The 24,712-nt window shown below is 50.0% G+C and overlaps 1 protein-coding gene across 5 annotated transcripts in view; it reads left to right on the plus strand.

Annotated features, from left to right (window-relative positions):
* Tmem51 (transmembrane protein 51) overlaps positions 1-16,458 on the plus strand; it is a 45,763-nt gene extending 29,305 nt beyond the window's left edge. For all 5 annotated transcript variants that reach the window (XM_013154041.2, XM_013154039.2, XM_013154042.2 and 2 more), the window contains 3 exons: positions 8,593-8,667; positions 11,705-12,229; positions 15,407-16,458. In XM_013154041.2, coding sequence (XP_013009495.1) covers positions 11,880-12,229; positions 15,407-15,809 — 753 coding nt within the window. In that variant the 5' untranslated portion in view covers positions 8,593-8,667; positions 11,705-11,879 and the 3' untranslated portion in view covers positions 15,810-16,458. The remainder of the gene's footprint in view (positions 1-8,592; positions 8,668-11,704; positions 12,230-15,406) is intronic.
* Positions 16,459-24,712: the final 8,254 nt, after the last annotated feature.

Here is a 24,712-nt window from a genome sequence, read left to right on the forward strand (position 1 = left end):
GTGGTACAAGCCACCCAAAGGGACAGTCAGCTCAACAAGCAAATTAAGACCTGGAGGAGAAAGTGTTAGAGCCCCAGGGGGTGAGAACGGTCTCAGCAGAGGGGCATCTACAGGTCAACCTTCCCTAGCTGTGCCCTTGTGTCTTGATGCTTATTGTATGCCCAGCACTCAATGTGGGTTAAATGTTCATTTCTTAAGCCTCCGAGGTCAGTGTTTTTCATTGTTTTGGGTGGGGGTGGCTTCTGAGACAGGCTGTCCCTGTGCAGGTCAGGCTGGTCTTGAACTCTCAGAGATCCTCCTGTCTCAGCCTCCCAAGTGCCAGGATTACAAGCATGTACCACCACACCCGGCTGGTGCTGTGTTCTGATTGCTGCTGGACAGAGGTGGGATTTTAGCCCAGACTGGGGTCTGACTGTGCCCCGACCTCTTGTGAGTGGGGTTTCATGCTGGCATCCCTTACAGGGCAAGCACTGGCAGTGCCTTGCAGGTGGTAAGTGCTCTGGCCAGGGTGGGTATGTTTGATTATCCCCCAAAACTCCTATGCTGATGTCCTGCTCCCAGAACCTCAGGACAGAGCTGTGTCTGCAGTACAGGACTATAAAGAGACAGTAGAGTTAAAATGGGCATCGTGGGTTCTCTCCTCCAAGGACGAGGGACACTCAGTTGTCCTGTGCCCTGGCAGGACACAGGAAGGAGGTGGCTGTCCACCGCCGAGGAGGTCTCAGGACAAACCGTAGTTCGTGGTCAGTTTGCAGCCTCAGAACCACGAGAAAGTTCATAGCTGGGCTGGTGCTGGCAGCGGCGCCCCAGGGAGCTCCTGCAGGCTGTGATTCTCCTGCCTCTGCTGCGGGCCACCCCGTCTCAACCTTCATTCCCGTTTTACTATTTAATGCCCAGCGTCAGTTATTTATGGGAGGTCCAGATGCATGTGTCAAAGGCCCGGAGGCCTGAGTGACACATGGGGAAAGTCAGTTCTTATGAAAGAAAAACGACATAAAGCAAAACAGGGCCACAGAACCCCAAGTCAACCCAGGCTGGAATCTGGCAGCCAGGGCAGCAGATGGGAGTACCTGGGGTGTGGGGTGCCTGGCAGGCACTGGGAGAGTGAGTGGGGAACATGTGCTGGCAGGGAACCGAATGAGTCTAGTTTGAATTTCAATTGTGCTTTTCGCTGTGTGACTTTGAGTGGGTTACTGAACTTGTCTGAACTTCAGTCTTGTCCTATGAAATGAGGGCAAATTTATTATAGGATTCTTAGAGAATTTAAACTTGACAATGAATAATAACCAATCAGTTAAAATATGATTACATTAAAGGTATATTTATAATGAGTTAATAAATAAAAGTAAACGGTAAATTTTTTTGTCCTTTTTGTTTGTTTGTTTTGAGACAGGGTCTCGCTATGCAGTTCAGGCTGGCCTTGAGCTCAGTTTGTAGCCCAGGCTGGTCTCGAACTTGCATGATCCTCCTGCCTCAGCCTCCCAAGTGCTGGGAAAACAGACTAAATTAAATAGAATAAATGTTATAAATAAAAATAGACTAATACTGAAAATCAGTACAGTAAAAAGCAGGTATGTATGATAAATGCACGCAAGTCAGCGATTCTAAAAGTGCACCTGTTGGAAGAAGGACCGAGCTCAGCCAGTGATTTTCCAAAACTTGAGGCAGGCAGGAGCCCAGGAGCAGGAGAAAGCAGTTCTGGTTGCAACGCAGGACTGAGGGCCACTGTGGAGAAGGGGGATGGGGCGCAGTGGGGCGAGAGAGGGTCAAACCAGCTCAGTGTGGTAGCAAAAGAGCTCTTGGCAAAAGCTTTGGGAACCAGGTCTCTGAAGCAGCGCGGTGGCTCCAAAGGAAAAATCCGGATACGGGCAGCGGGAGCCTTCTCCAAAGGGCGCAATGGGCAGTCTAAGAAACGTCTGGGGTGCAGAGGGCTCCCCTGGTGGGAGATGAGGCCTGCTGGCCATGTCCTTCTCCTTGGGGTGCAAAGCCCTTCGTGGGCCTCAGTGCCCTGCAGCCTGGCTTAGCCTAGAGCCCTGGAACTGTAGCTCTGAGTCCCCGGGAAGTCAGTGTGTACCCTGCAAAGCAGAGCCAGTGCAGACCCGCCCCTCACTGAATCCTCAGACTGCGTATCCCTGTCCTGTGGCTTTTAGGGGAACAAATCAGCCCAGAAATCAGAGCTGGAAGCAACACACAATTATCCCCCTGCAGCTCTGGAGACCGGAAGCCCCAGGGCGGTTTCCTGGGTGAAGGGCAGCCTGGGGCAGGCTCCGGAGGAGAATGTTTTTCCAGCTTTCTTTCTCGGCTTGTTGCCTGCACTTCTCGGCCCGTGCCTCACCTCTCCCTCCGTGCCCACGGCTCCAACTTGCTCTTCCCTCTCTGGACACTTGTAGCTGCCACCTGGCCAATTCAGGGAAATCTCCCATCTGGGGACCCTTAGCTGAGTCACCTCACCCGAGCCACCTCACCCAAGCACTTTTGCCATATAAGGTAAGGAGTCACAAATACCAGGCGTTGAGACCTGGGTTTCTTTGCAGCTGTGATCCAGCCGACCGTGTACTTTTTTTCCAAACTCAGGACCATGAGTGGTACTGGTGCATTGTCCTGAGTGGGGCCCAGACTCCCCTCTGTCCCTGGACACATGGCTGTGCCTTTGTCCTCATCTGTCCTGAGCTCCATAGCGATGGATGCGTACTCACCTGCCTCTGGGGGTCTGCAGGTAGCACCCAGCCCACCCGAGCAGCTTCTCTCAGCTGGGTTAAGGTGCTCCATGGACTGACTTGTTGGGTGTTCGGCCTGGGAGTCCCTGGAAACTACCAAGCAGTCTCTCGAGCCAGAGCCTTGTCTGTCTGAGTCCCTCAGCCTGGAATGTCTGTCCCCACCTCCATACTGTTCTTCAAATCTTTGCTCAGATCTCACTTTCACAGTGACTGTGAGCACCCCAGCTTCCTTGTCCTTTAGCTTGTCCCACCTGCTGACCTGCCACAGACTCAGCATGGCTAGGTCGAGTGGCGTCTGTGTCCCCAGCACTCCCAGGAGGCCCCTGCAGACCAGGTACCCAGTTCCTAGTGTGTGGAGTGGTTGAACAAATCCCCGTAACTCCTCCAGCCGTGGTGGTGCACACCTGTAATCCCAGCCTTCTGAGAGGTTGAGGCAGGAGTATCACAAGTTTAGGTCCATCCTGGAAAATTTAATAGCTTAGTGAGATCCTGTCTCAAAAAATTTGTAAAGGGGTAGGAGATGCAGTTTGGTGTGAAGGGCCTGGGTTTCATTCTGATACCAAAACTACAATCAAGCAAAAGCAAACAAGTAAACGATACTTACGCTGCTGAGGTGGATCTTAGGATAAATCCCCTTTGCAGGTGACAGAGCTGAGTAAGGCCGAGATGCGACCAGCCCGTGCTCGGAATCCCACTGTCCATGGATGGCCAGGTGCCGCCTTCTCGGGGTCTGGGGTTTATTCTTCCTGGCCTGCTGTACTCCACTGCTCCCAGGAGAGGAGATGCCAGTGAATCAGTCCCCAACAGCCTGCTGCAGTAGGACAAAGGCCATGTGCAGGCCTGGTGGGCAGCCAGGAACGCTGACCAGATGGCAAGGCGGGCAGGCCAGCCTCTCCCCCGCCCCCATCTGCCCACCTCAGGCCCGGGCCAAGATCACTGAAGTCCCCAGCATCTCCCGGCCGTGCCCAGATTGGAGCGGAGCCAGCCTTGCGAAGGGAGTCTGCCTGCCGGGGGTCTGTCCTGAAGGCTGTGCTGTGGCCTCTCCATGCACCAGGAAGGCTGTGCAGTCAGGGACTTCTGCTTCCTACACTGACAAGTGGGACAAGGGTCTTGGCCTCTCTGGGTCTCAGTATGCTCCTCAATAAAGTGGCTAAGGTAGGGGTGACTGTGCTGCCTCTTATGGTTGTGGGCTGGACAGTGAGCTCCACTCTGCTGAGCATGGACTTGGGGCGGCCTGGTGTCCATGCCTGCATGTGGCCTCCTTGCCAGAGTGACCGGCCAGCAGCGGCTCACCTGCAGGGAGGCCCCTGGCCAGGCCTGGAGATGGTCCCAAGTGTCTCCTTACTTAGAAATGACAGCGGCAGGGACCTGCTGCCGTTATCCGTCCGCTCCAGGATGGTAGAGACAAACCCAGAGATGGCACATTTCCCGAGAAGCATTGAATGCACCTGGAACCTCAAGACTGGCTGCCCTGTGCCAGTCTCCTGAATAGGCTGCTCGCCAGGTGCCTGCCCAGAGAAAGCTGCTGTGCCAAGCTAGCAAGAAAGACGCGTGGCTCTCCACCTGCCTCCCGATTTACAGGCTCTGCGGGCTGCAGGATGAGCCTGACTTCCTCAACTGCACTCAGGCCTAAATAGATTAGCCAGCAGCCCTGTGTGTCAGGTTCTGTCAGTTTCACTTACAGCTTACACTGCGGTGGGGGAGGGGAGCGGTAGCATTTCCCTGCCTGCCGTGGTGCATTCTGGGAAGCCACTTCTCCATCTCTGGTCTCTCCCTTCTCCTGCCACCAAACTATACTCTAGAAACAGGCACACCAAGGCCTCACAGAGCTGTTCCCTTTCCCCCAACCTCCTCAAATTTGTACTTTGAGCCTCTTTTTGTAGGGTCCTCTTTTTGCAGTAGGTTTAAAAACATGGGATTTAAGATCAGATAGTTTATCCCTGCCTCGTGCTCACTGTGTGACTTTGGGAAAACGGCTTTACCTCCCTGAACCTAAGCATCCCTATCTGTACATCAAAAAGATTAATTATGAAAGGGTTGCTATAGGTCAGATACTGCTGGAGAGTGTCCCGTGTTGGAAGGTCTTTGCCCAGTATGGTAGTGTTGATGGTGGGCCTAGTGGAAGAGGGTACTGCTCTCAGGAGGAACTAATAGTTCTCATGGGGTGCTGGTCAGTTCCCACCAGAGCAGGCTGTCCTCATTTGATGTAAGCCTGAATCTCTCAGGCTTCCTATCTTACCGTGGGATCATCCCCTTTCAACACGCGTCCATGATGAGACCATCAGTTGTAATAGGTAACATAGCCAGGGTGCCTCACCAGCAGCCGAGCAGAAAGATTTCAGATCTCGGATACTCAGCTCCGAACACTGGGAGCTAAACAACCTCTTCACTTTATAAAGTCTTTGGCCTCGGGTATTTTGCTGTAGCAATGACTGGGCACAAAGTGACTTTACACACCTCTGCACAGTCTGTCTCCTGCAGGACTGGAATATATGTCGGGTCTGGGGCACCCAAAGCCCCTGGCACACAGTAGGGGCCAGGAATTACAGCAAAATCTTCAAAGACTCAAAGAAAAATTCATCTGTTCTCTTTCATGCTTTTGTGTTGACAGCCCTTTGTGGGACTTGTCTGGCTGGCCCAGGGCATGACCAGGGCACACACCACACCCTTGCGGAAGCCAGCGTGGCTCCGCACACAGGGTGACTTCAGCAGACTTGATTGTGAGTCTTGATTCCACCGCTCCCCAGCGGGTGACTTCAGAGCTGTCACTCTGAATGCAGGATGCCTATCAGGGCCGGGTGAGTTTAGAAAAAGACCAGATTCCCAGATTCAGGCTGGGTGTCAGCTGCTGCTGGCTTCCTTCAATGCTGCGGCTGGCACTCTGATTCTCACTGTTATGGTTAACACCCTGCCTTGCCCTTGTACATTACTCACCCCAACCTGTTTTGAATGTTTTATTTTAAGACACAGCCCTGGTAAGTCACTGAATTGCCTAGATCAAGCTCAAATTTGTAATCTTCCTGCCTCAGCCTCCTAGAGTGCTGGGGTTATAGCCACTGTAATGGTTGATACATTTGTGTCAACTTGAGAAGTTTAGAAGTTTAACTAAGTGATCCAGCAGGGACCAGAGGCCTCACTTTGTAAACACTTCATCCTGTACAAAAGGAGGGCACAGAGATGGTGTGAGTATTACATACGACCACCCTAGGGCGTAGTAGCCTGCTTATAATGGGGGAGAAAAGAGGCTTGCTCTTACCCGTTTGTGCTCTGACTGCTTTTGCTGTCTTCTGCCCCCTTGCCAGGCCACCCTGTCTTGGAGCCAGCTGCTTACAGACTAAAACCTCCACAAACCGTGAGCTAACCTTCCCTAATTTTGAGTGTCGGGTATTTTGTCTCAGCAAGAAGAGAAAAGTAACAGACATACCATGCACACCTTGCCAGCCTTGTCCTTTCCTCCGCTTTCTCCCCCCAGTCCTCTGGCCCAGGCCATCCTCCTGCCCTCTCTTCTACCTTTACGACTCATTTGTACATTGCTCATAACTCAGTGGCAAAGCTAAGAGGTGAGGGGCTCCGCTGGAACAGGACCTGGCACCTTTTGACCCTGTGTGCACGGGGAGGTGACCTGAAACTCTCTCCCAGACAGGCCAGGGGCAGCTGCAGGGCTGGTGCTCAGAGGCTTTTTCTGCCCTCTGCCTGAGACTCCAGCTCAGTGACAGAAGTACCATGGGCCTTGGCTTCACGGAGGGGCCCTGCTGAATTCCCCCTTTGTGACATGAACGCAGCTCAGCCAGTTCCTGGCCAGAGGAGCCTGGATCCCTCTCCCAATTATGCAGCTTGGCAGGGATGGGACTGGGTTGACACCCAGCCTGAGTAGCCATCCGCCCTCTCCTACCATGGGCTGCCAAATGCTCCTGGGTCTCTACCCCATGGTGGCCCAGCTCAGATCCCGGTTCATAAACGATGCTCTACAGTTCTTGTGATTCGGGCCGTGGGGAGAGGGGTGGCTGTGGCCGGTCATGTAATACGCGGCCGACAGCACTTGGCTCTTTGCCGCTTGCTGTTAAGCCCAGGGGCACTGCTTTTATCATTTGTGCTTTTGTTTGTCTGTTTTCGTGCTGTGATGGAGCCCAGGAACTCCACCACACCAGGCCTGCGCTCCACCACTGAGCAACCACCCCAGTCCTGGATGCTCAGTTGTGTCCACCCTGGTTCACGGAGACCCAGCTTGGACCTGCGGCTCCAGTCCCACTTGGGGCCCAGCGGGGTGCAGCACTTGGTACCCGGAGCCGGAAGTTCCTGCCCTGGGCACAGCGCTCCCTGCCACCCTGACAAGGGATGTGACCAAGTGCAGGGCCAGGGAGCCGCTGAAACCTCAGACCCCACCAGGAAATACCGATGTGCTGGCCATCTGTCCCCATGGAAGTCACATTTGTTCTGCACCCACGTTGCCAGGAAATCATGTGCATGCAGAGTCAAGATGTGGGTGTCCAGGAGCCCGGAGAGTTTGCTGTCACTGCCCCGTCCCCTGGATGCCCAGCTCGGTGGAGGGCTCCCTGCCAGTGATAGGGGCGTCGGTTAAACGTTTAAACTCACATGGCACTCAGTGTTCATTTTACACACATTTATCAGATACTTGTTAAATTCTGGCGCAGGGGCTGGGTGGCAGCTTTCAACAAGGAAAGCAACGACAAGAACCTTCTTTCAGGGAATCACCAAGAAAGCAAAAAAGACCTAATCATAGATGGTGACACAGTGTCGCCCATCTGTGAGGAGGATGCCACCAAGGGACTGAGCAGCTGGGGAAACGGGGGACATTTTGCAGATAGGGGTGATCCTGGACCGAGAGACAAAGGTAACAAAAGGAGCAGTCAAACAAAAGACAGTGAAAGTGTTTTCAAGCTGTGGGAACAGCAAATGCAAAGGCCCTGTGGCAGAAAGTGTGTGGTGTGATAAAAGAGAATGGAAGTCACTGAGCTAGCAGATAAACAATGAGGAGACAGGAGCCCTGTCAGGTGAGGCAGGTTTGACTGCTGCGAGGGAGGAGTTTGCATTTCATGCTAAGAGAAAGGAACAACATGGATAGGTTGGGAAAATTCTTATTTGGAAATATTTCAGCCAATCAAAAGAGAATATATTGACTCTGTGACTTCACCCAAGTAGTCTTCAGCCCCAGCCCACCCCAGGGCCGTGTTTCATCTTGCAGGTGGTGGTGGTTAGCCTGAAGTTTGGGGCATAATCTCAGGGCACTGCTCTGCTTGGTGGGGCGTCACGGAGGGGCCAGCACACTGGGCGCGCTCTGCAGCTTGCAGCCCGTGGCCCATTCATGTGTGTCAGGCCTGCCTCCTTGTGCCCATGTCTCATCCCTGCTGTGCAGTCCTCCACTGGGTGACACTGCTGTGGCCCTGTCTCTTGGGAGGTGGCATCTGAGTCCCTCATACTGAGCCAGCTCTGTGTTCTTCAGATGAACCCAACTCCATCCCTGATGAGCCCCTTCAGACAAAAAGCTGGATTCCACCCCTGCTGCTTTGCTGACCATGTTTGTTTCGGGGCTGGCAGATCGGAGGGCTCCGTGCTGCTCCATTCCCAGCTGGTCCTTCGTGCCTGGCTATCCGGGTTGTGCATTCCTCCCCCGGGGACCGGCAGTGCCCCCGCCTTTCCTCGAGCCCCAAGAGGGCTTGGTGGACCCCGTCACCACAAGACTCATCTTTCCCTTCTGCTGCCCCCGTGTGCAGTTCTGGATCGTGCATCCACTTCTCTGACTCCCTTTCTTTCTGGAGCCACCCAAACCCTGTGGGCTCCCCAATGGACACCTCATGAAATTAAAGCGCTCACAGCTTTCCTAGAACACTGCCTCTCTCTCTGATCGCTTTGACAGGTGGATCCTCCACTCGGGATTTTAGCATGAAGAGCTGTGTGCAGGTCTGCTGGGAGCCGCCCCCGGTGACAACAGGTAGGTCACTCTCTTAACTGGCTAAAGATCTGTCTCAGGGATCCAGACAACGTTCCCTGTTTTGTCCCTCGGACTCCCTGGACCACGCGTCATGAAGGTGAGGTCCATCCTGGGGCCAGAGATCAGCCTGTTCCATTTAGGGACACATTTGGAAACCGTGTGGTCCACATCTTCGAAGCCCAAATTTAGCTTCTTTCCATGGATTTTCTGGGGGAAACAACAGCACGCTAAATATAACCCAGATGGCGTCCAAGGTCAACAAGCCGGGCAGGGGGTAAACAGCAGCCAGCTGGGCTGCATTTTCACAGAGCCCAGGGGACACGGCGGAGCCCAGTCCACAAAAGGAAGACCAGGCCTGAGCGCGAGTTTAAGCCACTGTGGGACAAAGGACGGAGCCCTGCCTTTCACCTTCTCCTTGTGAAATCAACCCACGAACATTTCTCCTTCCCACCTCCTACTCCCCCAGGAAGAAAAAGAAACGAAAAATCATCCTTAGTCCTAGCACAGCGGAGAAATAATTAGGAGCATCATGGCATGTCTCATTTGAGCGTTTGGAAACAGAGTAAAGACTGTTTCCCAAACCTTCCCTCCACGTCGCTCTCCTAAGGAGTCTTTCTGTGGAATCTGTTGGGCAACGCACGTTTGCAATATCTAGAATTTTTCACCTTGCCCACCCCCCAAAACTAATGTTTGTGCCATTTGCGGATGATCTCGCCCCAGTAAGATCTCAGGCTCTAGCTGCGTACTGTTCCAGGTTCTTTGGGCATTTTTCCTTATTCCCCATCACACCTTCCCTTGGAGGTGTGTACGAGCAACTACTCCATCTTCCAGTTGTGAAAGCTGAAGCACAGAGAGGTTGAGTAACTGCCCCAGGGCCACACAGCTGAGGAAGAACAAAGACCAGCAAGCACCCCGCTAACCTGCCACCATGTTCTGCCTTCACTGCCCTCCTGTGCTGCTTCTGATCATCAAACGTTAAAAATCCAGAAATGAATCAGAAGTTCCCCTTTACCTCTCCAGCCCAAGAAGCAATCCTAGGTTTAAGTTCAGAATGTGCTCGGCCCCTGTAGGATTTTTTTTTTCTTTTTTTCTTTTTCTTTTTCTTTTTCTTTTCTTTTTTTTTTTTTTTTTTTTTTTTTTTTTTTTTTTTTTTTTTACTTTTATCGGTACCAGGGATTGAACTCGTGACCTCACGCTTGCAAGGCAGGCGCTTATGCAGCTGAGCTAAATCCCTAGACCTCCCTGTAGGATTTTAACACACATGTTTATATATTTAAAAATATAGCGTGTTTTAAATTTTTTTAAAGTATAATCACCCAGTCTTTTTTCCTATATATTTGTGTATTTCTCTAGAATTTTTTTTTAAAGAAATGAGAACTGTACTGGATGCACTGTGGTTTTAACCTCACTTGACTGTAAAAGTCCCACTGGCTGTGTGTGGCTGTAATGTAACGGGTGAGCTAGCCTCATGCATTTATGCAGATCTGGATTATTGACTATTTTAGTGGTTTTCAGCTCCTCACTAGTAGGAAGCTGCAGTGAATATTTTTATACTGCATCAGCCCGGGAAGCTGGAATCACAGAGGCCAGGGTGTAGGAGTTTATAGTCTAATGCCACAGGGCCTGTGCTTTATTCTCATTTTTTGCCGTTCCTGGGAGAGCCTGTTCCCGCTGCCTGGACTTGCTCACCCTGCTTCCCAGGGCCTTGCGCGGCTCAGGGGGCACAGAGATGCGGCATGAGAAATATTTGTCGGGCGGAGAAAAGAAGGCAGAGACCTCAAGCTGATATACGATGTTGCCCCAAATATTTGTGGAGGATCTTTTATCAGAGCGGCCAGTTTCAGATGAAGGCTGTGGTTTGACAAGAAAATAGCTCGGCAGCATCAAGTTTCGCCTGGCCCGGTTAGCTGTCCCTGTGGGAAAACTGGAAAGAACGTGGGATTGAAAACAGGGCCTCGCCCAACTAAATGTCAGCTGAGTTTTACTGTTTGGCAGAATTTCCTGCTGTGGGAATAGCTAATCAAGGGGTGGTTGGCAAAGAGCATTGCTTGCACCCCTTGGTGTCCCCTGAAATTTTTTTTTTTTTGGTACCAGGACTCAAACTCAGGACCTTGTGCTTGTCAGGCAGGCACTTATGCAGCTGAGCTATCTCCCCAGCCTAGAGGTCCCTGAAATTGCGCTAACCTCAAGCATCAGGTGATAACACCCTGCCTCATTGATTCTCCTGGGCCTGCTGGCTTCTTCCATGAGCTCAGGGTCTGAGAGCACTCTGGGAGGCTGAGGCAGGAGGATTGCAAGCTTGGGCCCCGACTGGTCAACTCATCAACTTAGTGAGATCTTGTCTCAAAATAAAAAATTAAAAGGGACTGGGCTGTTGTTTAGTTTGAAGGGTCTGGGTTCAATCCCTGGTATCACAAAAAATAAAAGAAAAGGAAGAGAAGGGGAGAGGAGAAGGGAAAATGCAAGGAGGTCCTTAAGGCTGAGGAACGCTTGTCTTGGCAGGGGATTTGGTCTCCATTCATGTGCCAGGCTTACCGGTGACGATGTGATCACGAGAAGAAATAGATTTGCCACGGTAGCTGGTGGAGCTTACAGGGGACCTGAAAACTGCGGGTGCTGGGGGGGGGGGGTGCTGAGATCGGCAGATGAGAGGGGACAGGGAGGCAGGGGCTGGGAGTGGGGAGCCCGCAAGAATGGTAAATGGACCCCCGCAGGCCGCAGCTCTGGCACCAGGGGACCCTGTCGTGCGAGCACAAGGTTTTCCTGCAGGTCATTAAAAGCTCATTAAAGCTCGCAGCCTCCTGGAAGGAGAGGTCTGGCTTCTCCCTGCTCATGCAGATAGGTGGGTCAGCTTCCTCTGCCGGTGTGGGAGCCCGGACCCAGCTGGGGACAGCTGATCATCAAAGCCGAGGCTGAGCTGCCCAGAGCACCACGGCTCGCAGCTGCTTCCTACCTCGGCCGGGAGCGGGGCCGCTGTGTGCACAAAGGCCACTCGGGTCAGAACTGATGTTCTCTCCGCTCTTCTGTGTCCCTGCAGAGCTCTCAGCTGCAGCCGTGTGCACGAGACACCCGAAGTCTGTGCGGAGCCATCCCTTGCGGGTTCAGCGGATGACTTTTTAATGTGGCACTAGAGATTTCCTTTAGCGCCCGTGAAGGGTTTTTATTTATTTATTTTCTTCCTCGGCCCTGGGCTTTGCCCTGCTCTTGCGGACATGATGGCCCACTCCAAAGCCAATGGCTCGCACCATGCACTGACTGCCATCGGCCTGGGGATGCTGGTCCTCGGGATCATCATGGCCATGTGGAACCTGGTCCCTGGCTTCAGCGGCGCGGAAAAGCCGACGGCACAGGGGAATAAGACTGAGGCGGGTGGCGGCAGTGGTGGCATCCTCAAGAGCAAGACCTTCTCGGTGGCCTACGTGCTGATCGGCGCGGGGATAATGCTCCTGCTGCTGTCCATCTGCCTGAGCATCCGCGACAAGAGGCGGCAGCGCCAGGGTGAGGAGCTGGCCCACATCCAGCAGCAGGCTGGGGCTGCACCTCACGTCCAGGAGGAAGACAGGTGAGGACGCCCAGGGCCAGCCTAGAGGCGGGGCGCGCGCACACTTTCATGGGTGACCGTGTGGGAATGTAGAAGGCTTGATTTTCCTGCTGTTTTCCACCAAGGCTCTGTGACACAGTTTTCCGCTTTACAAAGAACTTGATGCTTCTAGAAAAAGGTTCCTCAGACCATGAGGTACGAACGTGTTACAGGGCTGACACGATTTTGACAGCCCCGGGGAAACTGAACGGGGTCGGGGTGACCAGGGCCACCTGTGTGGTTACTTGTCCATGTCACCCGGAGGAACCGTGTATGTATGATCTGATTCCAAAAGGTCAGGAGCCAGCATTGCATCTGCCCAAACACCACAAACATGTCTAAGAAGACAGGTGACAAATTTGGGACCATGTGAGGAAGGTTGAGATCTCCAGTTTAAAAGGAATCCTGATAAGTAGCCCCGAGAGATAAATGCACCAAGCAGAGAAGGTGGACCAAAGTTGTAAACAAGCATCTCAGCTCATTGAAGTGAGCTGTTCAACCTCATTAGTCAAGAAATGCAAATAAAAAGATAATTTTACTGTTAACCTATCATATTGGCCAAAATGGACAGCCCCCCCCCCAATTTGGGGGCATTAGAGAGGAGGCAGGATACAGAAGGGAGGGTTGGCAGATCTAATATTTCTGGGGAGTTTTGCCATAGTGGGTGGTATTAAAGATGCATACCCATCCAGTCTAATGTAAAGATTTTATCCTCAGAACACAGTTACACAGGGTGGAGGAGTTTATCACTATAAACTCCCTTTTGGAGATCATTGGTTAGAATAGCAAAAGTTTAAAAAATAGAATAGCAAAACTCAGAAGCAACCTGGCTATCCACTGAGGGAGGGAAATCATGTATTACCTGCTCAGTGCATGCCCAGCCACCGCATGCCGTGCGTATTAACATGACCGTGTCACAGCCCGAGGAAGGAGATGGCCACCCAGGCTCTCGGGTGAGATCCTCTTGTGTCTACTGGGGGCGGTGTGGGCTCCAGAGGTCTGGGGGAGGCATCCACCCAGAAACTCTCTGGGACTCTCTCCAGATGAAAGTTTGGGATGTTTTTATTTTCTCCATCGGATTTTTCTGTGTTTACATTTTTCTACAAGTATTTCTTATCTTCAGGAAGGGAGTTGTTTTTATGCTGGAAAAGTTGAACTTGTTTTCTTATAGTAAAAGATGATTCACGCTGCCCCAGGGTTTTCCCGAAAAACAGAATCAGTGGAGGAGATTCAGAATCATGTGCTGCTTGTGACCGAGAGGCTCCCCGAGCAGTGCAGTGCGTGACCAGGCAGTTGGTCCTATGAACCTCACATAGCTTCCTTCTGTACACGAAGACAGCCACCGTGTCACAAGGTGGAATGGACTATGGGGCCATCATTCTATGTGTCACTGACCCAAACGTTGTGTGATACCATTGCCAAGCTGGAGCCGGGGGAAGCCAGTGGTGTGATTCGGCCCATGGCTGAAGGCTGAGCCCAGGGAAGGAGACACTAAATCCCCGTCTGAGGAAGGCTTTGAGAGAAGGCCCAGCTCTACCGTGAGGCAGGAGAAGGGGACAAATCCTCTTCTTCCTTTTGCTCTGTGCAGACCCTCAGCAGCTGGGCCTGAGCCCACCCACCCTGGGGAGGCCAAACTGCTTTTCTGAGTCTGCCTATTGAATGCATGCCTCTTGGGGAGAGATCTCTCAGACACCCCAGAAATAAAGTTCAATCTGGAGATCTCCTGGTCAGACACATAAAACTAATCACCTCACTGGCTATGCTAGAGAACTCAGGAAATACAGACAGAGCAAGGGAGGAAAGTTGTTCGCCCGTGGCTCCCTGTCCAGACCGTGAGCACATTCAGATCCCTTCCCAATGGGGGCGCAGGGCAGGGTCTGAGGTTGGTCATGATCCCCACTGCAGGTCTTGGTGGGCAGCTTTGGCCACCTTGTGTATAGAGACATCCTTTTCAACAGAGAAATGAGAATGAGGCTGATGATCTGATCTCTTTGAGTTTTAGGGTGAACTTGAAAGAAAAAAATTACACCATTATTTGAATTATATATAAATATTATGGCTCACATATGTGATTTGATCAAAAAGAATATGGTGATGTTTAAGTTTTAAAAATAGATTACAGTACAAGGTGCATTGCCGCTAATCCCATCCCGACCACATCAAGCACACTTATCCCGCTGTTCTCGCACTTTCTGAAGCAGTTCTGAGTTCTCCTTTCTCAAGTGTCTTTACCTGTGCTGTCACGGCTGCCTCCACGTCCTGAATCCATTCAGAACATTTACCTTTCGTTTTGGCTATGAGGAAGAGCCAGAAGTTGCACAGTGCCAAACCCAACGGAGACACTGGGATGTTTTTAGTCTCTGGGATGTTTTTATTCAGTAGAAATCGTAGTAAATGTTTGGATCAATTCAGGACATGGCAGCAGCCACCAAAAGACACTCACACATGAAGATTTCCAAAACTTCTTAAGCAAGTGGCAAGATTAATGAGCTAAGCATATTTAATACTGGGGACTATTTTGAAGATTAATGGCAGTGTATCTTTTATAGAAATGATTTTTATTTTAATTTAAACATGAACTGTACTTTTTTCCTACTATATTTTATATTCCTTCCCTACTGGGGGACAGCTTTGGGCCTGACACTGGCAGTCTTTTCAAAGAGTTTTCCATTGCCTTTGGCCACAGGATCTAGCTGGGCATTAGAGTAAACAGGCTACATGGCATGTAGTGACAAAGGAGGTTTAACACCGAAGTAATAGTAGATGAAGTGTGGCCTTCAGCTTGTACCTGTCTCTCTCCTGAAAGCGTGACTAAGCTGTTTGACCTTGATGTATATTTCCCCATCCATAAAATGGGTATAAGAATGGCACTTAGTTTGCGGTGCTGAGACTGGATCCAGGGCTGAGCCCATCATCGTAAACAGCAGGCACACTAGCTGTCCTTGTTCCTAGGACCCATTTGGGCTCTAATGGCAAGTGCAAGCTCAGTGCCCACCTGGGATCTGAAGTCCATCTTTTTGGGATCCCCCACCCCTACTCCCATACTGGGAATTGAACCCAGGGCCTCTGTGCTGAGCTGCTGAGCTCAGACTCCCAGTGTGGTCTCAGGGCCCTTGACTTCCCCCAGCGTGTGCTCATCCTGTGTGTCTGTATTTGCAGCCAAGAGGAGGAAGAAGAGGCCTCCTCCAGGTACTACGTCCCCAGCTACGAAGAGGTGATGAACACCAGCTACACCGAAGCCAGGGAGACGGAGCAGAACCCCAGGCTGAGCGTCTCTCTCCCCTCCTACGAGTCCCTCTCGGGCCCTGACCAAACCACCCCCGCCAGGGCCGAGGTGGAGCCGAGCCCCGGGAACCCCCCCAGCAGACAGAACTCCAAGTTAGCCAAGCGCCTGAAGCCGCTCAAGGTTCGAAGGATCAAATCCGAGAAGCTTCACCTCAAAGACTTTAGGATCAACCTCCCGGACAAAAATGTGCCACCCGTCTCCATCGAGCCGCTGACCCCTCCGCCACAGTATGACGAGGTCCAGGAGAAGGCCCCCGATGCCCGGCCCCCCGACTGACACCCCGCTCCGCGGTTCTCTCTTCCTCCTGCCTCACGCGGTCCACTCTGCAGACTGCAGCCGAGCTGCTTGGGCCCAGCGGAGCTGCAGAGGGGCGATTGGCACTGGCCCGCGGGGATGGGGGATTCTGTGAGGACAGTCCAGGACCCCCTGCTGCAGCTCCTGGCTGCAGCAGACCCCCCATCCCCTTCCTTCCCTGATGCTGAATCCATCAGTGGCGACAGACTCTTCTGAGCTAGGACCCTAGCGGCGTGTTTAGAGTGCGGCTGTGTCTTTTGCTTCTATGACTGTTCTGTTCCAGAAGAAACAAGCTGTGCATTTCCCCTCTCTCCTGCATCCTGAAGCAGGGCCGTGGGAGACACTGGCTCAGCCTGGCCCCAGGGACACGGGGCCACTTGGTGCAGGAAGCAGTTGAGCGGTAGGGTGGACCCGGGTGGTGGCTCTTTGGGGTCCCTGATGCTGGCGGTTCTTTGAGGGCCTCGGGCCTGATGGACTTGGGCGCCTGATGTGTGTGATGATAGCCTCACTGATACCACTTACTAGGGTCCCTTCTGTGTGCCAGGAAAAGAGAAGCCTGTGGCCCATTCGGTTCCTTCTGAAATATCACAGGACTGAGCTTTTTGTAATAAAATATTTTATATGTAGCACACCTGATGGCAGAGCCATGTTAGCAGCTCTTCCTGTACTGTCTTGCTCGGGGAACACTAGCAACACTTGGCACTAACTGGTACTAATTGGTACAGAATACTTAGTCTGGGCCAAGGGTGGCATGTATGCTGTCCCGTGGTCTCAGTCCCCAAACCTGGTGCCACTGGCAGACTCAGGCGAGCTCACTGAAGCTGGCAGGCATTTTTAAAACACCTCGAGCCACATCGCAGCAAGTAGACTTGAGGTCACAGGCCTGGCTGCAGGACCTTACTGTGCAGCTCCACGTGAAGAGGACTCCTGTGCGGGCTTTGAAGGGGAACTGCGTGTCCAAGAATCCATGTGTAGGGAGAAAGATCTGTTTTTTCAGCTGGGGCTCTCCACCCTTCCACGCATCCTTCCCACATCCTGTTTTGGGAATCGGCCGGGGCGGGAGCTCAGCACAGGCTGTCATCTGTCCCCAGCTCTGACAGTGGCTGTGCATGTCTTCCGAGAGGGGACAGCAACTGCTGAGTTGTGCAGAGAAGCATCTCAATGAGGGAGATGCCCAGGGGCCACAGCCCTGGAGGGCGGGACAGAGTGGGGAGCGAGGTCTGGGGGTCAGGGCCTTGGCCTCGGAGGGGACCCTGAGTTCAAAGGGTGCCTTCCTGGTGGTGGCGGGTGTGGAATGAACTGTGGGGGGTCCCTGCCTGGGAGCCTGGTTGGAAGAGAAAATTCTCAGGCTCTGGAAGTTTCTCAACAAGTTCCCAGCTGTCAGGAGGTGAATTCCCTTCTGAACTGGAAATGCCAGTGGCACCCAGTCTCCTTCTTTCCCTTTCCAAATGCAAATGCAGGAGGGAGCCTAGGGACCAGCTGTGGGGCATGGGGCACCACCCACCTGGTGGTTCTCCGAGTCTCCCGTCCCTGGCCGGGCATTTTCTCCATCACGCTCCCTGCTTCTTCCTGACTGTTGGACAAATGAAAAGCCAAAAAAAAAAGAGGGGACCAGAAAGGTCCCAGAGGGAGCTGAGAGGCAGTGTTGCAGAAGCACCGTCCCTCTGGCTTCTGGAAGACACCTTGTGGGGTATCTGCCCAGCCCAGAGCTTCACTGGGGAAGAAAAGGCTTAGGGATTGTGAATGAACTGGTGGCACCCACGGGGTACGGGCCCCTGATCTCTGGAACCCGGAACTCTCCCCCGTATGGTAAGGTTTTTGTGGATGTAGTTAGACTCAGGATTTGAGGAGAGAATATTCTGGTTCCTAAATGGGTTCTAACTGCCAACCACAAGTGTCCTTGCAAATGAGAGATAGGAGGCGGCATGACTGTAGGGAGAAGACGGGGTGCCAGCCCCAGAAGCTGGAGGAGGGAAGGGAAAGGTTCTGCTGCGAGCCCCCACAGGGCGTGTGGCCTGTTGGTACCTTGATTTCAGCCCAGGTCTTGCCTCCAGGACCTTGAGAGAGCCAGGCTCAGCATCCTAGTTACTAAGATCAATATCAGCACTTAGTAAGCAGCAACTACTTCATGCATTAGTGCAAAGTGCTTAGGTGATAACATTCAAAGTCATGATCTTGTGACACACCCAATATACAGATGAGGAGACAGAGGCAGGCCCAGGGCTGCCAAGTCCCCACAACAAAGAGTTATCCTATCCCGAAGCCAAAGATGCCAAGATTGAGAAACCCTGCCCTGGATGAAGGGCGCTCATTCTCTTGGGCAAGGGAACCTAAATCCTAGATTTGAGCCACCAACTGCCATCTCTATCAAAAGAAGCAGGGAGCTGGCCTTCGTGGAGACCAGCCTGAGTGTTACTTAATTTTTTTTTAAATGTCACTTTTACAAAGACTTTTGCTATCCCTCCCGTGATGCCAGAATTTAAAAATCTAACTCTCCATGATATGATATAAAATAATTTCCCTTCCTTTTCCATTCTCCATCTATCTCCAACCTACATTTAATGGAATTTTAATAAACTATAATAACCTTGATTTTATTAATTGAACTATTAGGGATGTGGAACAGATAATGGCTGATACTACTTAACACCCAGACTCTGAGAAATTTTAGATTATTTAAAAGGATACTGGGAGCCCATGAAGGGTACATAGCAAAATAAAATAACTAAAAATATAGTTTTGGAGGCAAAAGTTATGTCTTGTTTTTTTCCTGGATTATAAATCTCAGAAAGAAAAAGAAAAAAACCAATGTCAGGTAGTGCTTCTCCAAGGTAAACTGGGCTCAGCACTATAGAAAATTTAGAAATTATTCTGGAATTTTTAAAGACCAAGCAATGTTCTTTGTATTTACCCTTGAAGTACCATATTGCCAAATTTGTCACTGATGAGCATGCCCAGTTGAGAAAAAGCATTAACATTGACTAAGAAAACACAGAAGACAAAAAGAAGATAATAATGTGGTAGAAAAGTTTTATTTTTTGCATAAAACCAGACAGGCTGTGCACATAAGAGGCACTGAGAGACTAAGGGATATGAATAAGCAAATAAACGCACCTGCTTTACCTAATTTGCTACCTCTTTCAAAGTTAAAAAAGGGGGGCTGGGGATTTAGCTCAGCGGCATAAGCGCCTGCCTTGCAAGCAGGCAGTCGTGAGTTCGATCCCTGGTACCGATGAAAAGGAAAAAGACCAAAAAAAAAAAAAAAAAACTACTATAAAAAAAAAGTTAATAAAAGGGAGGGGAACTTTGCTTTTATGTCTGACAAATTCAGTGTCTGTTTTAAATCAGTTTCAGGCCCAGGGATGTAACTCAGTGGTACAACATTTGCCTAGCATGCATGTCAATCCCACTGGAAAAATCATTCAAAATCACATAAAATATTAATTCATAGACTGGCTGTTTGAATAGGAAAGGACAATTAATGCTGGCATTTGCAATAGCAAATGTATCTTTTCCCCAACTGGATTCTTTTAAATCAGCACAAATGCAGCGGAGAGAATACAGGCAGGTGCACCTCACAGGACAAGCTGGAGGCAGACGAAGGCGATAATTTTAATGACTAAAAGGCAGTGCACAATGTGAAAGTTACTGAAAACATTCATTTAATCCCTCAGGATGGCCAAAACGAATTGGATTTTTTAAAACCTTAAGATTAGATTTTAATGTTTATGTTCTGGGTTAAAAAGTCAGAAAGTATTTTCTGGGTTAAAATAAACCAGGGTTTTATTTAAAAGTTTTTTCCATTGGTTAAAAGCAGTAAATATTTCCCATTAATCTTTCGTTAGGCCAATAATAGACAGGTCTCAGGAGGCAAAGTAAGAGCCAGGAATAAGACCAAAGGGGAAGCCAAGATCAGACACTTGGGTTCTGTGTGGGTTGAAAACAGGACGTCCCAGGTTCCACTGTCCACGGAATTGAATTCTTACGTGCATACATTTGTATAAGTCTTTTCTTTGAGCAAACATGGACCTGTATAGAGTATGATTTTTGTCCTTCTGGATTTCATCAAGTTTGGCACATTTGCGACAGGGTAACATTGATGCTGTGCCAAGGGTGGAGAGGACCGGGCTGCTCTAACTGTTGGGGTTGGCAGCCTCCCCAGGGTCCCCTCACTACACATAGGAGCACCCCCCCAGAAGCGGTGTCAGGGTTTGGGTCTTACGTGTCCCCAGAAGCCGATGTGTTGAAGCTGTCACTGAGACCCTCCCTGTGGAGGCACTGGGAGGTAGCAGAGCCTTTAGGAACTAGCAGAGCCCTAGCAGGAGGGAGTTAGATGGTCAGGAGCAAAGCCTGGGCAGGGATAGCAGGATCCCAGCTCCTCATCCCTCCCCCTTCTCTCTCCTGACATAAAGCAAGCAGCTTCCTCCGCAATCACCTCTTACCATCATCTCCTGCCTCACAGTCCCCAGAACCAGGCAACCCACACTGGACTGAAACCACTGAGCCAAAATAAATTTTCTTTCTTATAAGCTGATTGTCTCTGGTATTTTGCTACAGTGCTAGAAAAGTGACTAATACATACGACAATCAAGAATTGTTGGAAGTCACTGGGGAACACAATTCTCCCAGTTGAAAGTCACAACAGTTTATCTACTAGGAAAAATAGAAAAAATACTGTCATCTGAGTGGCAAGTCCCAAGTTTGTAAAAAGAAATATTAACTTGCTTTGGGTCACAGGACTGGGAGTAAATGAGTGAACCGTATGTGGAAATGCTGCAGAAACAGGATTTTGAGCAGGAATGTTTTTATAGTTCGAGCTGTCCCACTTCTTTGCATGGGGAAGGGAAATTGAGATAAAGAGATGTTTGCCTAAGCACAACACCAGTGCTATACAAACATCAGGGGTTATAGCTAAATGCGGAATGGTTCACAGCTGGAAAAACAAAGGCCCAGGAGCCACCCTGAGTGGACCCGTGAGAGGAGACCACGTGAGGACCAAGCCACATAGAGGCTTCAGTGGATTGGAACACATCGACACATTTGATCAGTATTCCTGATGGTATTTTTGAGTGCATTAGCCATTTTTTATGCTTGCTTTTTACTCTAAAGGAAAAGAATCTATCATGGATTCTGCTTTTCCTAAACAGACTGTATTTGATGATTCCACTTATGCAAGGTACCAACAATAGTCAGATTCGTAGAAACAGGAAGTCCGGTGACAACCGCCAGGGACTGGGCAGCAGGAGAAGCGGGAAGCTTGTAAGTTGAAAGATTTTTGAGGATCAGTTGCTCGGATCTGAATATACTTAACGCTACAGAACTGCACACTTAAAATGGTGAAAGGGAGTCAAATGATGACATATTTTACCATAACTTAAAATAAAACCCAAGTGTTGTGGGAGGAAAACCGGTTTGAATGGGACTTTACAGCGATGGATCAGCCTGTCAGCGCCAGCCCCACTGACAGTCTTGGCATCGTTACAGATGCACCGACCATTATGGAACACAAAATCCACATGCAAAAATTAACATGCTCATGGTAAAATTGATGAGAGCAATCTTGTTCACACCAGCTATGAAAAATAAACACTGGGGAATAAATTTAACCAAAGAACTGGAGGATCTCTACAATAAAAGTTACGGCATATTGGTGCAATAAATAGAAGATGCCCCCCCAAAAATGAAGGCATCCCACATTCATGGGCAGGAAGAATTAATGTTGTTAAAATGTTCACACTACTTACAGCTGTCTATAGAGTCCATCTAATTCTTACCAGAGTGGAAATGGCAATCTTTACGATAATAGAAAAAGCATCCCTAAAATGCATATGGACTCTCAAAAGACCACAGATGGCCCGAGAAATTCTGAGCAAAGGGAACGAAGCTGGAGGCATTGCAACACCTGACTTCACAACACACTTACAAGTTACGTGCCCGAAGCAGCATGGTACTGGCACAAAAACAGACATGGCGGCCAATGTCAGATCAGGGAACCCGGAAATAAACCTGTGTGTTACAGCCAGCCGATTTCAAGAAAGGCAGTAGGGATATGCATTGGAGAAAGGGAAGTCTCTTCAATAAATAGTGCTACAAAATATGCAGAAAAAAGACACCAGAGTCCAGGCTCACTGCATATTAAAACGGGCTGACCAGTGTCCCGTGCTCATGAGAGGCCGCAGAAGAGGAACACAGGCTGCCTGTAAGGTTCTCTTGACAAATCCATCCACCAGTTTGTAGCTAACATAGGAGAGAAAGGAACAGACCATTGAAACTACAGGGCAGCAGCCAGCCAAGGCCAGAATGCAGATTTCTCAGAACAAAAGACCCAGTTTCTCTAACAAATGGGTGGTGCTTTTAAAAGGGGAGTGAGTTACAGAATAAAGAGATTTCGGAGACACAGCCACCAACCACTTCTAGATTTCAATCCTGTCAAACCCCTTAGTAGGGGGATGCCTTGAACAGAATCAAGGGCCTAAGAATATAAACTGAGTGTCAGATGGTATCCAGGGTTCACTATTCGCGTGGTTAGTTGTGATCAGTCATGAAAGTAAAAAAAAGAATTCCTTTCAATCGAGAAGTATTTAGGATGAATGATCCAGTTTGAGGCCATGTTGAAGCTGGATGAGGGGTACCAGTGGTTAATCATACTTTTTTCCGTGCTTTGTGCATATTTCAAAAATTCCATACTAACAAAAAAAAGTGTTTAAGTAAGCAGTCCCAAAGGAACAAACAAGCCTGAGCATGAGCACAAAGGCCAGGGCTCCCTGAGCATAAATACCCACTAATTTGGGGAGCAAATAGGGGCTGGAAATGGGAAGTTCAGCCTTTGCATAGTGACTGGGCCACTGTGTACAGAGTCAGTAGCCTCCACCGTGCCGGCCATCCTGGGAAGAGGACTTCAAATATTCTGTTTTCTGGGCAGCCTCGAAGAGGAATCTATGGTCTCTGGAGGGGAAACTTAATAACACCCACAGCAATACTGATGGAGACTGTCAGCCCTGTGGATTTCTAAGCACGTGGGGCTGGGGATTAAGTTTGGAACCCATGCATTCAATAGGGGGAACCCCAGGCTGAAGGGCTAAGTGGCTGTAGACCAGTAGCATCACGGGCATCCACTTGGGGGAGACAACTCCAGTGACTCCCTTCAAATCCAAAAACAATTGCTGTGACTTGGATTACTTGGAGATTCATTTCTTCATACTGATGTGTGAAAGGCTGGCTAGGGTATTTCCTTCTCTCTTCAATTGGCTCTGAGCATTGCAAATAAGGCTAGCCGAGATGCTATTATGCAAAATCTATAGCCATCAGACTGTCCTGTTTCCTCGCATGGTGCTCTCAACAACAGGATTGAGCTGGAGAGATGTTAGAGCAAACCACTCAGGGAATGTCAACTGGGTAGAGCCTCAAGATAAGAGGCTATGACTCCCCAGGGCACAAGAGTTTGCATATCAGAAACTGAAGGATAGCCCCCCAAAATAATTCCACTGTTACCTTAATTGGGTTATGTAAATTGATCCTTCTGCATGTCTTTATCTCTGCAAATTACAGAGATGCCATCCTTGCACCTGGCCAGCCAGCTCCAGTTACTCAGCAATCCCCGACATCCTCCCTATCACTCATCCTTGAGCCACCCCGCTTCTTCACAAGATAATAAATGCTGGGAGAGGCCTAGGATCGAGGACTTTGTCTGCACGTCCTCACGAGGATTGGACTTAGGACCCCTTAACTGCTCTTAATTTAGAACATGTCTTAGTGTCTTTACTCTCGCCATGGATTGGATTGGTGATGGTAGATGGGAATTAACCTGCTGGGACTCCAATAACGTCTCAATGGGATTACAAATATAACTTTTTGGATTGTGAGAACTAGAAAGAGGATTACAATACTTGGATGACTGAACTTGCTATTTGGGTTTACAATACTACTGAAATCACCAAAAATTCCTCCTGGAGGACAGAGCCTGGAACCAGACCTCTCAGGACTCCCACAGATTAAGTTCAGTCAAAAAAATGAGTCCACAATCAATTACTGAACTTTGATACTGACAAACAGTAAGGATCAGCACAGAAAACAAATGGACTGAGACCCCCTTTCCCCACAGACTTCAGATGCTGCAAAGATCAGATTGAGTGTTAACATGAGCACCTATAAAATCCGAGCAATGAGGCTAGGCCTTTGACCCAGAAGTTGGTGGGACCACAGGGGGACCTATTTAACATTCGTTCCTCTGGGACTCCATTTTCATGGGGAACAAAAGATTTGTCATCACGATCAAATTATACCAAGGGTAAAAACTCAGAATCCAGAGAAGTGTGAATGGCTGTGGCCAGTGGGGAGAACCAAGTCTCTCCAAGAAGGGCGGCTTCTCCTCAGCCCCAGCAGATTGTTGCTCTAGATGCAAACAAGTCCAAATACTGCCCCATGTTTCAGTTTAAGAAAAAGGACATAAATCCAAATTAGAAGGTAAATCTCAATGATGGGCACTAATTAGCCATTTGATAGACATCTGTAGTTTCTGGCACCTAATAGTGAATCCCCTCTCCCTGAAAATGTTGCATTGTTGCAATTCTCTCTCAAGAACCATCCTCTTCTTCCACTCAAAGCCTAGTCTCTCAGTGTCTTCCTGGTCGAGGTGACTCCTTTTCTGACCGCAGCAACGGACACGTGACACAGGGCTGGCCCATCAGAGGAGAGCAGTCCCCCGGATCTAGTTATAGGCTTGGAATGGCCTGGGATCCAGGTCAAGAAAAATGAGACCAGGCATGGAATTGAATACTTATAGTCTTAGCACACGGGTGGCTGAGGCAGGAGGATTGCCACATGTTTGAGGCCAGCCTGGGCTACCTAGTGAGGTGAAACCAGCTTGAACTATATAGCGAGAACCC

Source organism: Cavia porcellus, unplaced genomic scaffold, assembly GCF_034190915.1.
Source record: "Cavia porcellus strain 051 isolate PalLab524CR breed Dunkin Hartley unplaced genomic scaffold, mCavPor4.1 scaffold_25, whole genome shotgun sequence".
Classification (NCBI taxonomy): Eukaryota; Metazoa; Chordata; class Mammalia; order Rodentia; family Caviidae; genus Cavia; species Cavia porcellus.